The sequence below is a fragment of the Sus scrofa genome, chromosome 18 (assembly GCF_000003025.6).
Source record: "Sus scrofa isolate TJ Tabasco breed Duroc chromosome 18, Sscrofa11.1, whole genome shotgun sequence".
Classification (NCBI taxonomy): domain Eukaryota; kingdom Metazoa; phylum Chordata; class Mammalia; order Artiodactyla; family Suidae; genus Sus; species Sus scrofa.
The window spans coordinates 41,921,034-41,940,820 of record NC_010460.4 but is presented as its reverse complement, the minus strand read 5'-3'; the positions used below and the strand labels follow the sequence as shown (position 1 = coordinate 41,940,820).

General features: G+C 53.2%; 1 protein-coding gene across 9 annotated transcripts in view; it reads left to right on the top strand.

Annotated features, from left to right (window-relative positions):
- ADCYAP1R1 (adenylate cyclase activating polypeptide 1 (pituitary) receptor type I) overlaps positions 1 to 19,787 on the top strand; it is a 57,148-nt gene that overhangs the window by 31,507 nt on the left and 5,854 nt on the right. For 3 of the 9 annotated variants that reach the window (XM_021078476.1, XM_021078477.1, NM_001199808.1), the window contains 6 exon segments: positions 700 to 853; positions 1,230 to 1,290; positions 1,795 to 1,864; positions 6,381 to 6,472; positions 17,699 to 17,828; positions 19,194 to 19,235. In XM_021078476.1, the coding sequence (XP_020934135.1) occupies positions 700 to 853; positions 1,230 to 1,290; positions 1,795 to 1,864; positions 6,381 to 6,472; positions 17,699 to 17,828; positions 19,194 to 19,235 (549 nt within the window). 9 annotated transcript variants of the gene reach the window in all.

Below are 19,787 nucleotides of genomic sequence, written 5' to 3'. Positions count from 1 at the left end.
CCAGGAATGACCTTGAGCTTCCTCGTAGCCAGTGAGCCCCCAGCGTGGCCTCACCTCCTGTCCCTCGGCCAGCCTGTGCGTGTACTTGGCAGAGCAGTTAAAGAGGGTCGGGTGGAAATGCCCAGTCCCATTTGGCTGAGGAGGAAACCGGGCTCGGGGAGAGGGCTGGCCTGGCCCCCGGTCATGTAAGTCGGCGCCAAGGGACTGATTGGCTGGGGTTCTCTCCAGATCAGCTCCCCAGTCCTCATACCTTTAGAGGTAAGCAGGAAAGATGGGCTTTGATGGGGCAGGATGAGAACAGCCAAGAGCACAAACCTTGACTGGGAAGGGCACCCCGGAGGCCGTCTCTGTGAGATTTCTGAGGGCCCAGGGGTATCCCCCCACCTATGCCATGTCTGAAACCAAGACCTTTATTTTATCAAGTCGCTTCCTGCAGGGTCCTTCTTGCTCACCTCTCCTGTGGGGGAGCGGGAGGGGGCAGAAGGGGTGGGAAGAATGAGCCTGGACACGCTGGCCAACTCAGACTCATAGGATGCTGCAATTTTGAACTGAATCCATGGGGTGTTTGAGCCTGAGCATGCCAAAGCTGGAGCGTCCTCAGGATTCCCCCGGTTCTGCTGGGCTGGATTTTCAGGGTTTGGTGGGGGCTGGCGGGGGTGGGGGCTCTCACATCTGTTCCCCTCCCCATTCTCCCTGCAGTTGGAGTGCAAGGCGGTGATGGTTTTCTTCCACTACTGTGTTGTATCCAACTACTTCTGGCTGTTCATCGAGGGCCTGTATCTCTTCACCCTGCTGGTGGAGACCTTCTTTCCCGAGAGGAGATACTTCTACTGGTACATCATCATTGGCTGGGGTAGGTCGCTGGCTGGGGCCTGGGCAGGCTCAGGCCTCATGGCCCGGGATGTCCGTGGTCCCGCTGCCCCGGGAGCATCAGATCAGAGGGAGGCGCTGCCGCGCCGGCAGCTGATGGCACGCACACTCCTGGTTCCTGGACCCTTTCTTGCTCTTCTCCTTGGAGAAAGCCCACCTCCTGGGAGGGGTGTGCTCCAGAGTCCTTCTGAGAGACGAGAAGCCCAGGGTCTGGGGGAGACACGGACCCCCGGGAGGCCTGGATGTGTGTTAGGGTCCCCAGGACTCCAGGTCCGAGAGGGAGAGGACCCCAAGTCTGATGGGGACGCTGGGCCTGTTGGTTTTCCTGTTATCACAGGGCTCCTTTTCTTGCTCTCCAGGGACCCCAACTGTGTGTGTGTCTGTGTGGACAGTGCTGCGGCTCTACTTCGATGATACAGGGTGAGTACCGGCTGAGAGCCAGGGCTGGAGCCCCAAGTGCGCTCTTCCAGGTGATTCTCGACCCTGACTCCATGACAGCTGTCTCAGACAAACCTTCCAGGGTCGGGCCTGGCACCCGCTGTGCAGATGGGCCCACCCAGCCACACCTCAACCAAGACCTAGAACGTGCAAGGCTTCGAAGCCCTGCTCCACTTCTGGGCCCAGCTCAGAGTCTGTTCTCAGAGGGAGAGTGTTAAGGGTGAGGTCGCATCCCCAAGGGCCCCGAGCCTGAAGGAGGAACATAGCCTGGGGCTCCAACTCCTACCTTGTTGGGGAGCAGAGGGAAGGATCAAGGCATTTGAATCAGGGCTGGGCTGCCTGTGCAGGCTGCCCGAGAGCTCCCCTTCCAGCCAGCCCTCCTCAGCTCAGGGGAGGAGGTGGCACCCACGGAGCCAGAGGCATTGTCCTGCAAGGGTCCCGACCCCCAAGGGTAATCTCCCTTCTTTCCCTCCGTCTGTTTGGCAGCTGCTGGGATATGAATGACAACACAGTTCTGTGGTGGGTGATCAAAGGCCCTGTGGTTGGCTCCATAATGGTGAGTGTCCTTGGGATAAAGAGCTGGGAAGAGACAGGGGACTTGGTGGGCAGGTGGGGAAGGAGGAGGAAGAAGGAGGTCGCCACACAAACCAGCTTCTTCCCTTTCCATGGCTACGTTCTGTTCGGCCACATGGATACGCAAGTTATTTAGCTGTTCCCCTAGTATTGGGCATTTATCTTATTTCTCCCATTGTTCCTCATTATGAAAGATGCTGCTAGGAATAGTTCCATGTATGGTTTTGAGCACATGTGAAGGAATATATCTTTAGAACTAAATTCTAGACGTAGAATTCATGGATTGGAAAGGGTATCCCATATCATTGACTGCATTTGCAAAATCAATCATTTAAATTTTCGCACAGCTTTTTTTTTTTTTTTTTCTTTTTTTAGGGCTGCACCCGTGGCACATGAAAGTTTCCAGGCTAGGGGTCAAATCAGAGCTGCAGCTGCCAGCCTACACCACAGCCACAGCAACATGGGGTCTGAGCTGCATCTGCGACCTATACCTCAGCTCACCGAAACACCAGATCCACTGCACCTCAGTGAGGCCAGGACAGGGATTGAACCTGCATCCTCATGTATACTAATTGCATTCATTTCCACTGCACCACAACGGGACACCCCCCCCCTTTTGTCTTTTTATGGCTGCACCTGCAGCATATGGAGGTTCCCAGGCTAGGGGCTGAATTGGAGCTGTAGCCGCCGGACTACGCCAGAGCCACAGCAATGCCAGATCCGAGCCGCATCTACAACCTACACCACAGCTCACGGCAACACCGGATCCTTAACCCACTGAGCGAGGCCAGATATTGAACCCGCAACTTCATGGTTCTTAGTCGGATTCATTTCCACTGTGCCATGATGGGAACTCCCCTAGCCCAGGTTTTTTTTTTTTTTTTTTTTCTTTTTTTTTTTCTTCCTAGCCCAGCTTTTATCCTTACTGTTTGATAGATAATAACACTTTATCTGTTATACATGTTGTCAGTATACTTCAAAGATTGCATAATTTTATATAGTCAAACCATCAGGCTTTCTCGTCATAATTCTGAGCCTTATTTCTTGTTTATGGAGGCCTTTCCCAGTCATAAGATGTAAAAAACATCCTTAATTGTTTTGTAATAATTTTGTAGATTGAATTATTACTAGCATGTCTTTAGCTGAAATTTTATTTCTGTTTGATCTGAAATGATACCTAATTTTACCTGGTATTTCTCCCCAATGAATAGGCATTCCACCCTCTCAATTCTTTTTATTGAATTGGTCACTCTTTCTCCATGATGTCGAAATGTTACTTTATCATAAACACTTGATGTACTCTGCTTGTGTTTATTAGTTACAGACTTCCTACTCCATGTTGCTAATCTATCTGGCCATTCCTGTGTTGAATAACCCATTGTGCTACTTACTGGAACCTGGGAGCATATTTTGATACTCTGGCATGCTAATCTCCCCTTCCTTATTTGTTTTCCTTTTAGAATTTTCTTGCACATTTATTTGTTCAGATGGACTTGCAAATTTGTCAAGTTGCAAAAAAATAAAAAAAAAATCAGGTTGAGATTTTTGTAGGAACTCCACTGACTTTATAAACAAATTTGGAGAGTGATGTTCTTAAAATACTGAGTTTTCCCTTCTGAGAACGTGGTGTGATTCTCCATGTATTCAGTCATTTTGGACAGTTTTTTTTTTGGTTGTCTTATTTAGTTTGCTTTTATGGTGTCTTTCAGTTTGTGCTCGTACCAGGTCTAGGAATCATTCTTTCATTATATTTTCTAGTGGGTGTATTTGTGCTAGTGTTTAGGGAAGCTTTTGGTTTCTATGTATTTTTTTCTTTTCTTGGTTACCTTTTGACGTTCTTTCATTGGTTCTTATCTCTTTTCAATTGGCTCCTATGGAAAAATATATAACCTATAAATGAAAATGCTTTTACTCTTCATTTCCAAAATTTATACCATTTATTTCTTGGTTTTGTTGAGGGGGATGTTTGCTATAGTTTTGGTCAGTTACCCTTCACTGAATTAGGAAAGTTTCTATGCCTGGCTTGTTTCATTGTGCATTTTTTTTTTACAAATCAGGCATTTGTGTCAAATTTTATCAAAGCCTTTTTGGAGATATCGGTTGAGGTGATCATTTCCTTGGCAATGAATGTTTGTAACAGTTCAGTTTATCTTCATGATGAACAATGCTGCAGTGGCTGTATTTGTGTGTATCTTTGCGTATGAGTGAATGTGTCTTTAGGACTGTCTTTCATGTTTCTTCCCCATTGTGGTTGATTTACAGCATTCTGTCAGCTTCTACTGTACAGCAAAGTGACCCAGTCATTCTATGTATATCTAGAATATGTATATTCTTTTTCTCACATTATCGTCTCACATTGTCATGGTCCATCACAAGTGACTGGATATAGTTCCCTGTGCTGTACCAGCAGGATCTCATTGCTTATCCACAATATGTCTTTAGAGTAAATCTCCAGGAGTGGCATTTCTGCGACAAAGGGCGTATGCATTTAACATTTCTGTGAATGACAAATTGCTCTCCGCAAGCAGAGAGCAACATCATGTCTTTGCTGATGTTTCAATCACAGAACTATTTGCCAGTCTTCTTGGGGGTTAAAGGTAGCTCATTGTTTTTAATTTATTAATGTAACATACGGCAGTAGATATTTTGTATTCCCGGCATAAAACCTTAATGGCCATGATCTGTTTGTTCTTTTAATGCCTTGCAGAATTCTCTCTGTTAATACTTTGTTTATAGTTTCTACATTGCGCTTTATAAGTTTTCTGGTTTTAAGTGTGTGTGTGTGTACACTTTCTGTCTTTGTCTGGGTTTTGTAGCAGGGTTTTGTTAACCTCATAGGTAACTTGAGGAGTTTTCTTTTTAGTTGCTTTTAAATAATGAGTAGTATGTAAATTACATCTTCCTAAAGGTATTATGAAACTGGCTGGTAAAATTTTCTGAGCTGGTGTCTTTCACTGCTTGCATTCTTGATTATTTTTTAAATTTCCCCTGAGGCCATTGCTGCATTCTGACTTTCTATATCTTCTTGATTTAATTTTTGCTGATTTATATTTCCCCATGTTGTTCTTTTTTTGCTTGCGATGATTTTTTTTTTTTTTTTTTTTTTTGCGCCACACTTGTGGCATATGAAAGTTCCCAGGCCAGAGATCAAATCCAAGCTGCAGCTGTGACCTATCCCATAGTTGCTGCAATGCTGGATCCTTAACCCACTGCACCAGGGCAGGAACTCCCTTCCTTGTGACGATTTAAAATATTCTATACATCTGTTGTCTTGTCCTCTTTTTCATACCTATGTTGGTTTAATTGCATTTTCTCATTTTGGACTAATATATGAAGTTAATAGTATTCACTATGCTAAATTTCAGGTACTGATTAGACACTGGGCATATAGTAGAGAGCAAACTTGGGAGTTCCTATTGTGGCACAGTGGAAATGAATCTAACTAGGATCCATGCAGATGCCTAGTTTGGTGGGTCAGGCATCTGGTGTTGCTGTGGCTGTGGTGTAAGCCGGCAGCTATAGCTCCCATTCAACCCCTAGCCTGGGCACCTCCATATGCCATGGGTATGCCCCCCGCCCCAAAAAAAAGCAAAAAAAAAAAAAAAAAAGAAAGCAAGACTGACAGAACCTAGCTCTCCTGGGTTTTCTACTTGATCTGTGAAAACCAAGAAAACAAAACCAAAAAAAAAATTATTTTTATTGATCAAGTCTCCCTTTTTTCCTATTCCTTAATGAATTTTTACTTTAATTTCCTTCTTATAGAAGTTAAATTCGGGGTACTCTTTCTCTAGATTTTGATTTGAATGTTTAATGTTTTCATTTTAAGTGTTCATTATCTTTTACTAAGTGTTCGGAGGCACATTCATTTTCTTTGAGCACTGCTGCGCCGCAGCTGGAGGATGTTGCCGCGTCGTCCCCTCTCATGCCTTGTTTGTATTCCTTTGCTCCCTTCCCACCTCCTTTCTCACCATCCACAAGCGTCCCACTTTGATAGGAGAGCTTTTGTCCTCGACCTCTGTCTGAAGGTCAGTGCTCTTGCCGTTCCCAGGCAGCCCTTTAATGAATAATATTTATGGCTGTCCATTCTGGTTCTCCGTATTCAGTGACTCTGAACTTGGAGTTTCTCCAGAGGACAGCTCTTCCCTCTGCAACAGCCTCTTCTCTATCTGCTTGGCGTTGTTGTTTTTCCATCACCCTCGCCCCAGTTGTTCTTTCTCTTCCAGGAGCCGCTTGCTTTTCTGGCTCGCTCATGTAATCTTTGCTGTTTCTCAGGGGATTCTTTTTCAGCGCCCTGTTCTGTCATTTCAATGATATTGTGGGAGGCTGAGGAGATCAATGAGTGTTCTCATACTCGCCCTCTGAGATGAGACGTCTAGATGGGGTCTTCGCTGGATGCGGAGAGGGCTCTGTCGGGGGGATACCGCCCGTGCAGAGGCAGGGTGTGGAAAGAAAGGCTTTACTCAGAATCGGTTCCATCGGTATTTTTCTTTGATTCTCAGGTTAACTTTGTCCTCTTCATCGGCATCATTGTCATCCTGGTGCAGAAACTTCAGTCGCCAGACATGGGAGGCAATGAGTCCAGCATCTACTTGTAAGTACCCCTGTGGGAAGCTGTGTGGGCCCTGCCTCGGGTCCCGGAGGAGAAGGCCTGGGCTTTGCTGGCAGGGAACCTTAGCTCGGGCATTGGCAAGACTTCTTTCAGATGAAGGTGCCTTTAAAATGGAGTTGCCCACCTATCCTTCAGCCAGTCCAGGAGCCCCTAATCTGCATGGTGATAACATGGAGAGAAAAGAGAGAGGAAGAGATGACAGATCCCATGTCTCACTAGGGAATCAAGATGGAAAATGCCACATTCCCTAGGGGAGGTAGGGTCTTGGTTGTTTAGAAGTTGGATTTCCATTGGGAATCTGGGTTCTGTGGAAGCTCGTGAAAGCCCCTGGGGAAAGTGTTGCTGGATGTCCCACCCCAGCCCAGTGTGTGCATGTTGCTCAGGCCCCACTAGCACAGCTCTGCTTCTGGGTCCGGTCGTCTCCTGCAGCTCCCTCCTCCCTGAGCAGAGGAACATCTGGCGTGTTGAGATCGTTGAGCGTAGGGTTTCTCCCCCTTCCTGGCCACTTGGTGGGTTTCTGCAGCCGTGTCCCTCACAGCCTGCTCCTGCTTGCTCTGTCCCACCCCGCTCCCAGCCCTCCCCTCGTTCTGGTTCCCACTGAGCGTCTCCCATCTCGCCCTTCTTGCCTTATGATCAGGAGCTTGAGCAGCCGGGTGTGAGGGCTGTCAGGACATGTCCGAGGCTGGGGAGGGGTTGGGTCCCCCATGGTTGGCTGAAGGGGCCAGATAGGCGCAAGGAGTCTGAGGACAATTCCCTGGAGCAGAAGCCATGAGTGTTGCTTTCTCAGTTTAAAAAGAGAACAGGTTAGAAGGTGTCATTAGTGGGGGGCTGGTCCTGCCTTTGTCAGAGACCCCAGCCTGGGGCTCGGAACTTTGATGGCTGCCCAGGGGACAAATGAGACCGCAGAGAGACTCGGCAGAGGGCTCCTCTACCTGGCCATTCTCTTGGAGAGAGCGAGAGGCAGGGACCGCTTGGGGAGCAGTCCCAGATCTTTCTCTCAGGCTCCCTGAGGCTTCCCCAGGTCGATGGAACTTTCCCTGGTCCCCGTGCTCGGCCTGGGTCCCCGTTGTTGTGGAAGCCCTTGCCCCGGGTGCTGGGGGCAGGGGGGTGGGGGGACGATGGGCAGTGGGCCCGGCTTGGTCAGGCTTGTCTTCCCTGCATGCGGGCTGATGGCAGTGGCCACCTCCTCCCCTCCTTTTTACGGCTATGCATTCACCTTCTTTTATTTTTTAATATTTTTGCAATTTTGTACCAACTTTTGCTAATATGTCTCAGTTATGTATGTGGAAATTGTTCGTCCACATAAGCCACAGTGTCTCGGAGGCCCTGCACTGAGGGGCCAGTGGGCCCGGCTTTCGGCAACAAACTGCCCTGGAGAAATCACTCCTGCCTTGGGCTCCAAGAGCCACACAACGGGGCCCCACTGCTCCCCTCATCTTCCTGTCCAGTGTCACAAACCTTGTCCTTGTGCCGGCTTGTTTGTCCCGCTTGAGGCCAGCTTGCCTCTCACACTAACCAGTGTCTGGGGCCTCCGCAGCCGGCAGGTAGCAAAGCCAGCCTTGTTTCTCCTTAGAGCTCTAAGTAGCCTTGGTTCCTCACCCCCGTCCTGCTGCCTTGCTTCCTGGTAGGATCTTTCTTTTTCTGAGGTCTCCGGGGGCTTTCCTAGCTTCCTCTCACTGTGCCTGTGCAGGAAGGGACACACACAGGGGCTCAGCCGCAGCCGGAATCAGGATGCTCTACTGACCCCAGAACACGCTTTGGCCATCCTGCTCCAGGCGGCAGGAGCCCTGGGGTCTGGAGTGGGAGAGGGGTGGTGCCGGAGTTTTCAAGGAATCTTAGGCTAGGGGCTGTGGAGTCCTGCCAGCCTTCCAACACACGGCTGAGAACCAGCTGTAATTAGCATGGCATTCATACGCTTAAGTACAAATGTTGAAAGAACCAGCTACAGGCATACCTTGTTTTATCACACTTTGCTTTACTGTGCTTTGCAGATATTGTCTTTATGACAAATGAAAGTTTTGCAGCAACCGTGAGCTGAGCAAGTCTGTCGGCCCCATTTCTCCAATAGCATTGTCTCACTTCATGTCTCTGTGTCCCATTTTGGTAATTCTCAAAATATTTCATCTTTTTTCATTATTATATTTGTTGTACTCTGTAATCAGTGATCTTTTTTTAATTAAAAAGGTTTTTTTTTTTTTTTTTCTTTTAAGGGCTGCATGTGCGGCATATGGAGGTTCCCAGGCTAGGGGCTGAATAGGATCTGCAGCTGCCAGCCTACACCACAGCCACTGCAATGCGGCATCCAGGCTGCATCTGCGACCCACACCACAGCTCACAGCAACACCGGATCCTCAACCCACTGAGCAGCTTTGGCCAGGGATTGAACCTGCCTACTCACAGGTCCTAGTTGGATTCATTACTGCTCAGCCACAAGAGGAACTCCCAGTCAGCGATCTTTGTTACGACTGTGACTCAAAGATGATCAGGGTTTTTTTAGCGATAAGTATTTTTTTTTTTTTTTGTCTTTTTGCCATTTCTTGGGCCACTCCCGCGGCATATGGAGGTTCCCAGGCTAGGGGTCTAATCGGAGCTGTAGCCACCAGCCTACGCCAGAGCCACAGCAACGCGGGATCCAAGCCACGTCTGCAACCTACACCACAGCTCACGGCAACGCCGGATCCTTAACCCACTGAGCAAGGGCAGGGACCGAACCCGCAACCTCATGGTTCCTAGTCGGATTCGTTAACCACTGCGCCACGACGGGAACTCTGCGATAAGTATTTTTTAATCAAGATATGTAAATTGTTTTTTTAAAGACATAATGCCATGGAACACTCAGCAGACTGTAGGATGGTGTATACCTAACCTTTATATGCACTGCGAAACCACAGAATTCATGTGACTCGCATATTGCGGTGTTTGCTGTATTGGGCTGGTCTGGAACCGAACCCATATCTCCGAGGTCTGCCTGTGGTTGGTTTGCTTTTCTCGTGTAAAAAATTCCCTTGAAGTCTCAGCAGATTCTGTTTTTTAGAGAAATCTGAACTTGCCTTTGTCTCAGGCCCCGGTGATTAAACGTCAGGTGGATGTGTGGTCTGCACGCCGGGTTGGAGGGCTGATGTGGGGCAAGGGAGCAGCTTGATGCCGTGCTGTGCAGAAACATGTTTGAGTGTTTCCAGGGTCAGGGAGACCCCAGGGGTGAAAGTGAGAAATAATCCAACTGGCCTCGCTGCTAAGAACTGCAGAGCATTTAAAAAATTGCCATTCAGTCCATGCACAGTGAGCGCTCAGGGACACCTTGCAAATCTGGCTTAAGTATAATCCCCATGTTACAGCTGAGGGAACTAGTTATCAGTGAAGTGAGATGGATCCAGTAGGACAGAGTAAAGCCAGAGCGACAGAGCAGGTAGGCCCTTGAGTCCGGCTTGACTGGGCCATCATTCCTGGCCTCGAGGAATGTACAGGCAAGAAGATGCTGTGAAACAAGGCTTTCTGGAAGCAGAGCTCCCAGTGGGTTCCCACCTTGTGCAATCCTGCCCCGCCTGGAGTGCTCTGAGCTGGGAGGTGTCTGCTGCTGCGCGGTGGGGAGACAGGGAAGCTCTGGGGGGAATTAAAAGGGACTAGGACATGGTGGGCGGGGGCACTTCCGGGCTGTGTCCAAGGCCCCTTGGGTCCCCAGAGTTATGTGTTGGGCTGAGAAGCCTCTTCTGCTCTGCCCGCAATAGCTTTCTGGTTTTTTCCATTTCCAGAACAAATCTAAGCCCAGAAGTCCCCAAGAAAGCCCAAGAGGAGCCCCCGCCTGTGCCCTCAGACCAGCATTCATTCCCTTTCCTGTAGGTTGGTTCCAGCGGCTCAGATGATAAGGGTTTGCCCTCCTCTCTAGCCCAAGGTAGCGCTCCCGACCCAGCCTCAGAAGGATGTGTGGGGCTGGGCGTGCTGGCCCTGAGCTACCCTGGCTGGGCTCAAGGCTTGTGCAGGATTTGGGCCAGGCATGGAGTGTGGGCCTGGGTTGGGCTAAACATGTGTTTGGGGGAAGGGGTTGGGGCTCGGCCCCATCCTTGGGTTAGGGTTAGCCTGCCTTTTCTTGGAGACCGGAGCTTACCTGTGTGAGAAGCCAACTGGCTCAGACAGTGGAGGGTGAGGTTTCAAGGCAGACATCACCTGCACAGAGAGCCTCTCTTCCTGGCCTTGCACGGTGCGGCTTTGTTCCCAGCGGCCTGCCCCCCGCAAGATGGGTGCTGGGAGCTGGCTCTTGGGTGTGGGGTCGGGGAGGGACAGCCCATCTGTGTTTCCCTGGGGGACCCCACCAGCAAGTCTACCAGGCCCCTTGGGGTAAAGGAAGGAGAACAGACACATGATGTCCTATAAAGCTCAGCAGCCTTGTGGCCTCCCCAGAGCAGAAAAGATGACGCTCACCCTGAAGACAGGCCACGGTGTGGCGAGGCAGCCGGGGAGCTCCTGGCCCAGGAGCTCGGCCCACAGCCGGAGGCTCCCAGTTGGCATGGCACTCCCTCTTCCCCTTCCAAAGCACCCCCTCGCCTGTCTAGGAGCAGCCTATCCTGACAGTTCCTGTTGGGGATTGGCAGTAGGGAATGGTTGCCCCCGCTTTGCAGATGGAGAAACTGAGGCCCAGAGAAAGAAAGTGGCAGTACCTAAGATCAGCAAGTCAGTGGCCAGACAAAGCTTTGAGCTCAGGTACCCTGACCGTCCAGGTCGGGCTGCGGGCACAGAGGGCTGGCGCAGCCTCAGTGGTGGCGGAGGAGAGGAATGGGCAGGCAGCTTCAAGATCTGCTGAGCTGGGCTTCTGGCTGAAGTCCTGGGGTGGTGCAGAATGCCTCCCTGCAGACGGGGCTGGGGTTCTGGGGGTGCACAGCACCTTAGCATCAGAGACCCTGGGGAGAGTGTTTAGCTCAGATCGGGACATTCTGTGAGCCTGCGTGGTGTCCAGCGCCATGCTGAATGCTAGGATCAGGGTGACATAGACAGGGTGCTGCCCTCAAAGGGTTCCCCTGCTGGCACCTCTGGTGCTAATCCTGGAGCTACGGCTCAGGCAGCCTTGCACACCAAAGACTCTAAAACATTCATGGAGTTTAGCTTGAGACCAAAGCAGGGCCCAAAGAAACCAAGGGCTGCATCCCTGGTTTTAGATGGCAGTGCTGATACCTGGAAAGGCTTTGACCTTCCTGCAGACACAGAGCAGAGCCCGTGGCAGAACCAGGCTTGGGACCCAGGGCTCCCTGACTTCCAGATGTGGGTGCGAGCCGCGCGCCTGCTGCCAGGTCTCCTGCCTTCTGATTCATGCTGATGCTGCTCCCCAGGCACCCGCTGCCTGGTGCCCCTGCCTGGTGCCCCTGCCTGGGCTCCTTATCCTCCCTTGGGTCCAATTCAGACCTCAGTTGATCAGCCAGCTTCGGCTTATCCCTTCCTTTCGATTGCATTTCTTTTCCTTTTTTTTTCACTAATTTCGGTGACTTCTCAAAGATTCTAACATTTTCCTTTCTCATCCTGTCTCTGGCTTTTCTGCTGCTCTCTTCCATTTTTGGTTCTTTTCATCGGACCCTCTGGAACAGTTGTTGGAGGTTTAGGGGAAGGGGAGTAATTGGAAAGAAGGACCCTTACCTTTGACCCTGGATCCTTCTCCCGAGAGCGCTCCCGGGCAGCAGGTCCCGCTTTGATGTGCCCTCCCCGCCTCCCCCCTCAGATGTGCATGTCTTTCCTGGGGTCTGATTTTCCAGCTAACTTGCCACCAAATGGCCTTTAGCCGACTTTGGAGAAGCCAGAGGAGTCTATATTTATGGTATCCAGCGCCCAGGAAGAGCAGGGACAATTTGGAAACTCCAGGAGATGTCTCAGAGGAGAACAGCTGAAGCCTTAAAACTCAGGGTGAGAGTTTAAGCCTCGTGTGTAGGAAGTAACATCTGAGATTTGGGCTCTCGGGCTCCTGGACCCTGACTTCTATGGCTCACCCAGGCCAGGGCTGAGGAATCAGGCCACAGGCTAGAGGAGAGAGTCGTCAACCTCTCGACCTGGACAAAATAGAGAATAAATGAGAAGATGAGAATGGCTTTCATTCCTGAATACCCAATTCAGCTCTTTCAGTTATAGACAAAAACATATGTGTCCATCTTTCTCTTTGTATATATACAAAACAGACCTTTGGCAGTCATTGAGACACATGAAGAAACTTCTCTAACACTTGGCTTCCTTACAGCAGTGCTTCTGGAACTTTCATTTCTATGTGGATCTCCCTAGGGATTTTGTTAAAATGCAAGTTCTGAGCCGGCAGGTCCGAGGTAGCATCCGAGGTTCTGCATTTCTAACAAGCTCTCGGGTGGTGGTGCTGCTGCTGGTCTGGGGACCCCACGCTGGGGAGCAGAGCATCTTAACATGTCTCACATCCCCTGCCTGTAAAATGGTCCAGTAGCGCCTACCTCATAGTCTGGTGTGAATGGAAGATGCTGTTTATGGAATGAGAGCCACAGACCTGACTGAGGCAAGGATGCTGGGTGGAGCTCAGCTTCCCCTATCTTTGAAGTGTGTGATTCAGACGTTTGCCTCAGCAAAAGGACATGTCACTGCATGTCAAGGACCTTCAGATCTTTAAAGAGTTGGGATCACAAATTACAAATCCATGAACGCCAAAGATTCTGTTGGTGCAAATCTGTTCTCATTTGCATCGGACCCCCCCTCCGGTCCATGAGTTCACCAGCAGGTACCAGGAGCTCAGTGCCACATGGTGCCTGAGGAGAGGGTATGAAGTGGGTACCTCTTTTGCAGTCTGACAGATGACACAGCTCTTACTCCATCTTGTACATGCTTGTCAGGAAAGGAAAAAAAAAATGGCTCGTGCCAGTGCAGTCATAGCCTGACCATGAGGAGCTAGAAGGGGTGGGAATCGAGCCTGAGGCCTCTGTGAGGAGGTGGAAGCCCTGTGCTTCACCCAGTGACAGGCAGAGCTGGATGGGCATCCTGGGCCCACCTTGGATGGTTCCTTAAGATGACTCGTTTTTGTGGAGAGTGGGGCAGGGCCCGAGAGGTGCTCTCTCAGCCCTCGACTCCTGCCCCTTGAGCTTGTATCAGGAAGTCTGGCAGCGCCATGCAGTAGAACTCTCAGCAGCGAAGGAACTGCCCCAGACCTGTGCTCAGCATGGGAACCCCTAGCTACCCGTAGCCGTGGAGCCCTTGCAGTGTGGCTCGGGCAGCCAAGGAAGTGGATTTTTCATCTAATTCGAAGTCACGTGGTGAATGCACAGTGCCTGTCACAGGGGTTGGCACGAGCCTAGGTCTAGGTCTAGACTAATGAACCATCTGCTCCATCCATCCAACCTCTGCACCCCTTAGGCCCACCCTGAGGTGGCTGGCAGCTCTGAGAGAGGAAGGGGCGGGCAGAGGAAGGAGGGGTTGGGGGAGACCCGTGGACCTGCCAGCTGGTTCTCCCAAGCAAGCCCAGACTGGCCTGATTCTTGGCCTGTTGGGCCCCGGGCTGGGCCAGCGTGAGGCCCATGGCACGAGTCTCTGTCTTGTGGCCCATCTTGCTGAGTAGCCTCTGGCCAGGCCCTGCTCTGAGCCTGGAGCTGACCCTGGAGCCGGCTCCTGGTCCCTGCCTGAGGCCCCTAGCCAGGCCCCTCCCTGCCAACTCCACCACCTGCCGCGTTCCCAGTGTGAGCGCCCGCGTGTGTGGAAGTGTGTTCACGCGCACACATGTGTCCGCAGGGGCGTGTGTCTATGTCTAGAGCTGACCGTGTCTTGGCCCTCGGCTTCCTCCTTCTCCTCCTCCACGGGACACCTGGCCCCGTCTGCACCCCTGGGCCTCTCTGCCCACCCCGTGAGCCGTGTCGCTCTGACTCCCCCTCAGTTTCCTCGGTGCCCCCAGCTGACAGACATGCTGATCTTGTCACATCCAGCAGCTGCGTGCAGAAATGCTACTGCAAGCCACAGCGGGCGCAGCAGCACTCTTGCAAGATGTCAGAACTGTCCACCATTACTCTGTAAGTGTGCGTGGCGGGGCTGTGGCCGCGTGGCCTGGACGGGAGGGGGGGCGCATGCGGCCACCGCCTGGAGCTTGCGTCCTCCGAGGCTGGAGGAGCGCGGGGAGCGAGCCTGTGCCCCCAGCCCCGAGCCCTTTCCCGGCTGCTGCATGTTGACATCTGTGTGTCTTGTGAGTTCTCTGCAACCTCGTGGCCTGGGGCGGGGGAAGTTGCAGGGGAGGGGCTGTGGCCATTGTGGGAGCAGCCGGGGCTTGGCCAGTGCTGAGCAGGAAGCAGCTTTGAAGCCTCTGTGGGCTTCCACCTCTCGGGGTGTCCATTTTTACAACCGCCACCTTGTTTCCAACGAGTTCATTTGGATTGTCCCCTGGGTGGGGCCGGCCCCTCCCTCACACTTCAAGTGCTGAGCCACTTACTTCCCACAGCAAAGCTCTGAGGTGGGCACTTGTATTTTCCTTTTTACAGGGGAGAAAACTGAAGCCCAGAGGGGTAAAATGACTCACCCAAGGCCATGTAGCTGGTGAGGATTTGAACCCAGGGAGTCCTAAGCCTGGGGCATCTCCAGCCTTTTCCAACATCCCCTTGCGGGGATCTTCTTGGTGTTCTGTAGGCCCCTGCTGACCACTGACGCCTCCTCGAGCAGGAGGACAGAGGCTAAGGCCCAGTGTCACTGCCTCTGGGTTAAGCACATCATAGGGTGATTCTGTGATGCCTCAAGGAGGGGGCCCAAAGTTCACACCCTGTGTCCCTGTTCCAAGGCTTGGGTGGGCTCCCAGAACTCTGAGCCCCAGGGACTTCCTCAGCTGCCTCCGCTGCCCCATTGGAGTCACTGGGGTGCCCCACACCTGCCCTTGGGCTGCACTCGGGGCACCCCCGTGCATGCCCAGCGTTCCCTTCTACCCGGGGCTGGGAACTGCCTGCAAGGCTGAGCCTCCCATATGTGGAACCATCCCATCCACTGCCACCATGAAAGCCGGGAAGGTGTGGCTTTTTGGTTTCCGGGGCACTTTTCAAACTGTAGGGACAGGTCCCTGAAACAGGCCCATTTGCTAGAGAGGCAGGGAGGAGGACAGGGACCGCAGGCCCGTCCCAGGGCTGCCTTCCCTCCTCAGCTTTTTCAACGAAGCCGCGCTTCTAAAGTAACCCCTTTAGGAGTTCTCGTCAAGTGGTGCAACAGAAACAAATCTGACTAGGAACCATGAGGTTCCGGGTTCGATCCCTGGCCTTGCTCAGGGGGTTAAGGATCCGGCATTGCCATGAGCTGTGGTGTAGGTCACAGAGGCGGCTCAGATCCCGTGTTGCTGTGGCTGTGGTGTAGGCTGGCGGCTACAGCTCTGATTAGACCCCTGGGAACCTCCATATGCCGCGGGTGTGGCCCTAAAAAGGCAAAAGACAAACAAACAAATAAATAAATAAATAAATAAATAAATAACAAGTAACCCCTTTAGGCAGGTCCCAGAGGAGCCCACGCAATGCCCTGGGCCTACCTTTCCAGGCCGCTTGCCTCTTTTTTTGGACTTTCATTCTTCAGCTAGCATCCGCCACTGCCTTCCGGTGCGAGGCTCTGGGTGCCCAGAGATGACAGCTCCCAGGTCATGCTCAGTGTTCAGGGCTCCGAGGGGTTCATCCTGGGTCCTGTGCTCCAGTTGTCTCTTTGTGGACACACACTTTCTGAGTGTGAGCCCTGTGCCTGGCATGTGCTGGCCAGGGCAGGTGACGGAAATAAGCCAGGCAGCGCGCCTGCTCTCAGAGAGCCACATCCGAGGGAGGATGGGCAGATGAGAGGAAGGATGAGAGGTTAGACCACCCCAGCCCCGCACCTTGGCTCTGACTGGGACCTGCTCAGGTGCAATTGACCCCTGCTGTGGTCCAGGGACCCCCAAATCCTGGAGAATGGGCTGCCTGCGAGCTCAGGGAGGATCAGGGGGCGCCAGGCATTCGAGGAACTTTTTTCTTCCAGGGCTGTGCCTTGGTCCACCTGAAGGTCTCGCCAGGCTATTCCCTCCCCTTCCTCAGGTCCTCTCCCCCACTTCTTCCCCCCCCCCCCCGCCGCCCCTACCCCAGCAGAGTTAGGGAGGCCAAGGGTCTCACTCAGACTCCATGGATTCTGCTTCTTCTGAAATCCAGAAGAGCTGAGATGGGGAAGAGGGAGGGGGCACTCGGTGTAACTGCCCCAAATCAAAGGGCTGCCCCCATACCCAGCCGTCCACCACCCTGGACTGAGCTCTGCCAGGGGAGGGCGAGGCTGTACCTTCCCTCCGGGAAGGGTCCAGGGGGCGGAGTGCACCTGCGGGGCATGACTGGCTCTTCCACGGAGATCAAAAGGGAGCCAGTGTGCTGGGGTCCACGGTTACAGGATCCTACTCTTGGAGACCCTCTGGGAGCCCCTCTGCCCCGACAGAGCAGGACCCACAAGAGCACCTGCCACGGTGCCTACGCTTGCTGTCTTCCCATGGCTGCTGCACCCCCCTCCTCAGACCAGAGCCCCACTCCACTGGGCCCAAGAACCAGGTGCAGGCGGAGGAACCCCAGAGGAGCTGGCCTTGGGGAGCCCAGGTCCCTGGAGCTATTTCTCCCCTGCCCATCCCACCCCCACCCGAGCAGACAGCCTTCTCTCCCTCTGACCCAGCTTCCTCCTGCTGGGTGGTAATCATGTCCTGAGTCGGTAAATCCGTCCTAGGATCCCTCCCAGGTCTCTCCTTCTGCAGTCCACCCACTGCACCCCCCGACCGCCTCCCTGTCATCAGCGCCTCCCCATCACGCTCTGCGAGCGTCCCTGGCGGCCCCAGACTCAGGAAAGCCGACTGTCTCTGTGGCACGGGGAGCTTCCTTGCAGGGCAGAAGAATGTTTGCTTTGCTTGTGTTGTCCTTCCAAATCCCATCGCCGTGTTTTGCCCTGATCCCACTTTCCCCGAGAGCTTTGCACCTCCCCAAAGTTGCTGTAAATCACACACCCACCTGCCCACCTTTGGTGGTTCCACAGGATGGCAGCGTGGCCGAGAGCTCTGGGCACCTGCAGAGGGGGCGGGAGGGGTGTCTCCTCAGAACTTCCCAGGGAGTTTGGGGAGCCTGAGCTCTGTGGGCAGCCATCTCCCCCAGACTCCCCGCACCGGGAGAGAATCTTGAGGGGGTCCACGGGGCCCAGCTGTCCCTCTCTGTCCTCCACGGCTCCAGCCCCATACCCTGCGGCTCCTGGAGCAGACGCCTTGCTCTCTCCCGACAGACGGCTCGCCCGCTCCACGCTGCTGCTCATCCCACTGTTTGGAATCCACTACACGGTCTTCGCCTTCTCCCCAGAGAATGTCAGCAAGAGGGAGAGGCTGGTGTTTGAGCTCGGGCTGGGCTCTTTCCAGGTAAGTGTGGTGGGGGCGGAGGGCAGCACTCGGGCAGCCGGGGCCCTGGCTTCCACCTTGGTGGCGGTGCTGGAGACATCTTTCACCAGACTCGGCTCCGTGTTTCCGGCTCTGGAGTGATGGTATTAGATTCAAAGGGAGCTGGGGGAGCCCTGTCTGCGGTCTACCCTCTGGGCTCCCATGAGAAGGTGCCCTGAGGTCTTCTGGCTGCTGCATCTGGGTGTCCTGAGCCAGGTCTCCCCCGGGCCGATCTGAGACTGGGCCCTGGAGTGGGCGGGGTACCCTCGAGACCTCTCTGTCCACACCCTGACTTCAGCCTGTAGACCATGCACCCATGAGTCCTGGAGCTCTGTCTTACTCAAAGTCCCCAGCATAGGTCCTGGGCACAAGGAACTGAGCGAGCTGAACAGGGGCATGAGCAAACGGATGCGTAAATAAATGATCCAGGGAACGAGAGCTCTGAAGGGCCGGTGACTCTGTGCAGGAAAGAATCAATAGACAGGGTTGTGAATGAGTCTGTGAAGGAGTGGATGAGTCAGCGCAAGGACACACAGTGAGTAAACGAACAGATGGCACATGAGTGGGGCAGCAGCGGCAGGGGAGGTTCCCTTGCGTGTCCCCAGGAGAGAGTGCCTCTCCCTCACTCAGCTGCACAGAGAAGCATTTGACCTTGACGGCTGGAAAGTTACTCTGTGTACCTGACCCGACTCTCTCCCTCCCCCCATTTCATTCAAAGCCCTCGTGCCTGTTAGGGTGTCACCTGGCAAGGCTGGGAGGATTATGGACAAAGCCCCGGCGTTAAAATCCCAGCCCGGGGTTCTTGCCTCAGCCCAAGAATTCTAAGCGCACACGATATAAGTCAAGAATATGTAGAGAAGAGCTGAACACCCAGCCTGTACGGGGCACTTTCGTGGTGTTGTGTGCTGTGTACAAGGATGCAGAGGTGGGGCGGTGGTGGATAAAGACAGGTCTGTTCTGTCCTGGGGGAGCACTGCCCTCAGGAGGACTGTAGGCGAGTTGTAGAGCCCAGAGAACATTCTAAGCCTGCAGGTTATGCCTTTTCTAGAAAGCAGGATAGATCTGGCCCTTGGGCATGGGAAGGATTTGACCAGGGAACGTGAGATCCAAGGTCAGGGTTGTTGGTGGGAGGGAGCTTCCCCGCCGGCCACTTGGTTCCAGGGGTGCGGCGTTCTTGGTGGAGCAGAACTTCTCCTTCTTACCCCAGGTTTCCAGACAGGGGCCCGCATGCAGATCATCTTATTGTTCTGCTTCCTGCTGTCACTGCCCCTTCCTTCTGCCTCCCACACTCCCCGTGGGGGAGGTTCCTGGCTAACACTCTCAGGTTTTGTTCATTCTCTCTCCTAGGGCTTCGTGGTGGCTGTTCTCTACTGCTTTCTGAACGGGGAGGTAAGAAGCTGCCCTTCTTAGCAGCGGAGGTGGCTTAGTGGGGAACAGACAGGGTGCCGCCTACCGGCCACACAGGCTCAATCCTCCAGGCCAGGGCTCTGCCGGACTCCCAGCACCTCCAGGAGAGGGGTGGCAACTGTGCTGGGCTCGCTGACAGCCTCCACCCTGGGCCAGAGTCGCTCTCACTTTGCTTGCTGTGCAGCTGAGGCCCAGTACCTAGTGCACCCCACCCCCAACAAAGACATCAGCCACTGAGCAGAGACCCACCTGGGAGCGCTCTCACCCCGGGTCACACTGTAGTCAGGACGAAGTGAAAGGGAGAGAGGACAAGGCACAGGAAATGGTGCCTGCAGTTCATGAGGCTGTCGAAGGGCATAGGTGCTGAGTAGGGAGCTGCTCACAGTTCAGCACTGCCCCCAGCAGGCCAGCCTGCCTGCCAGGCCCATCCCCTGTAGAGTGGGGGCTTGAGAGACCCTGGGGAGAGTCCTGGAACCTTCTAGTGATTCTGCATTTCCAGAGCTGTGGTCTTAGAGCCTCCTACTTAGCCCGTTA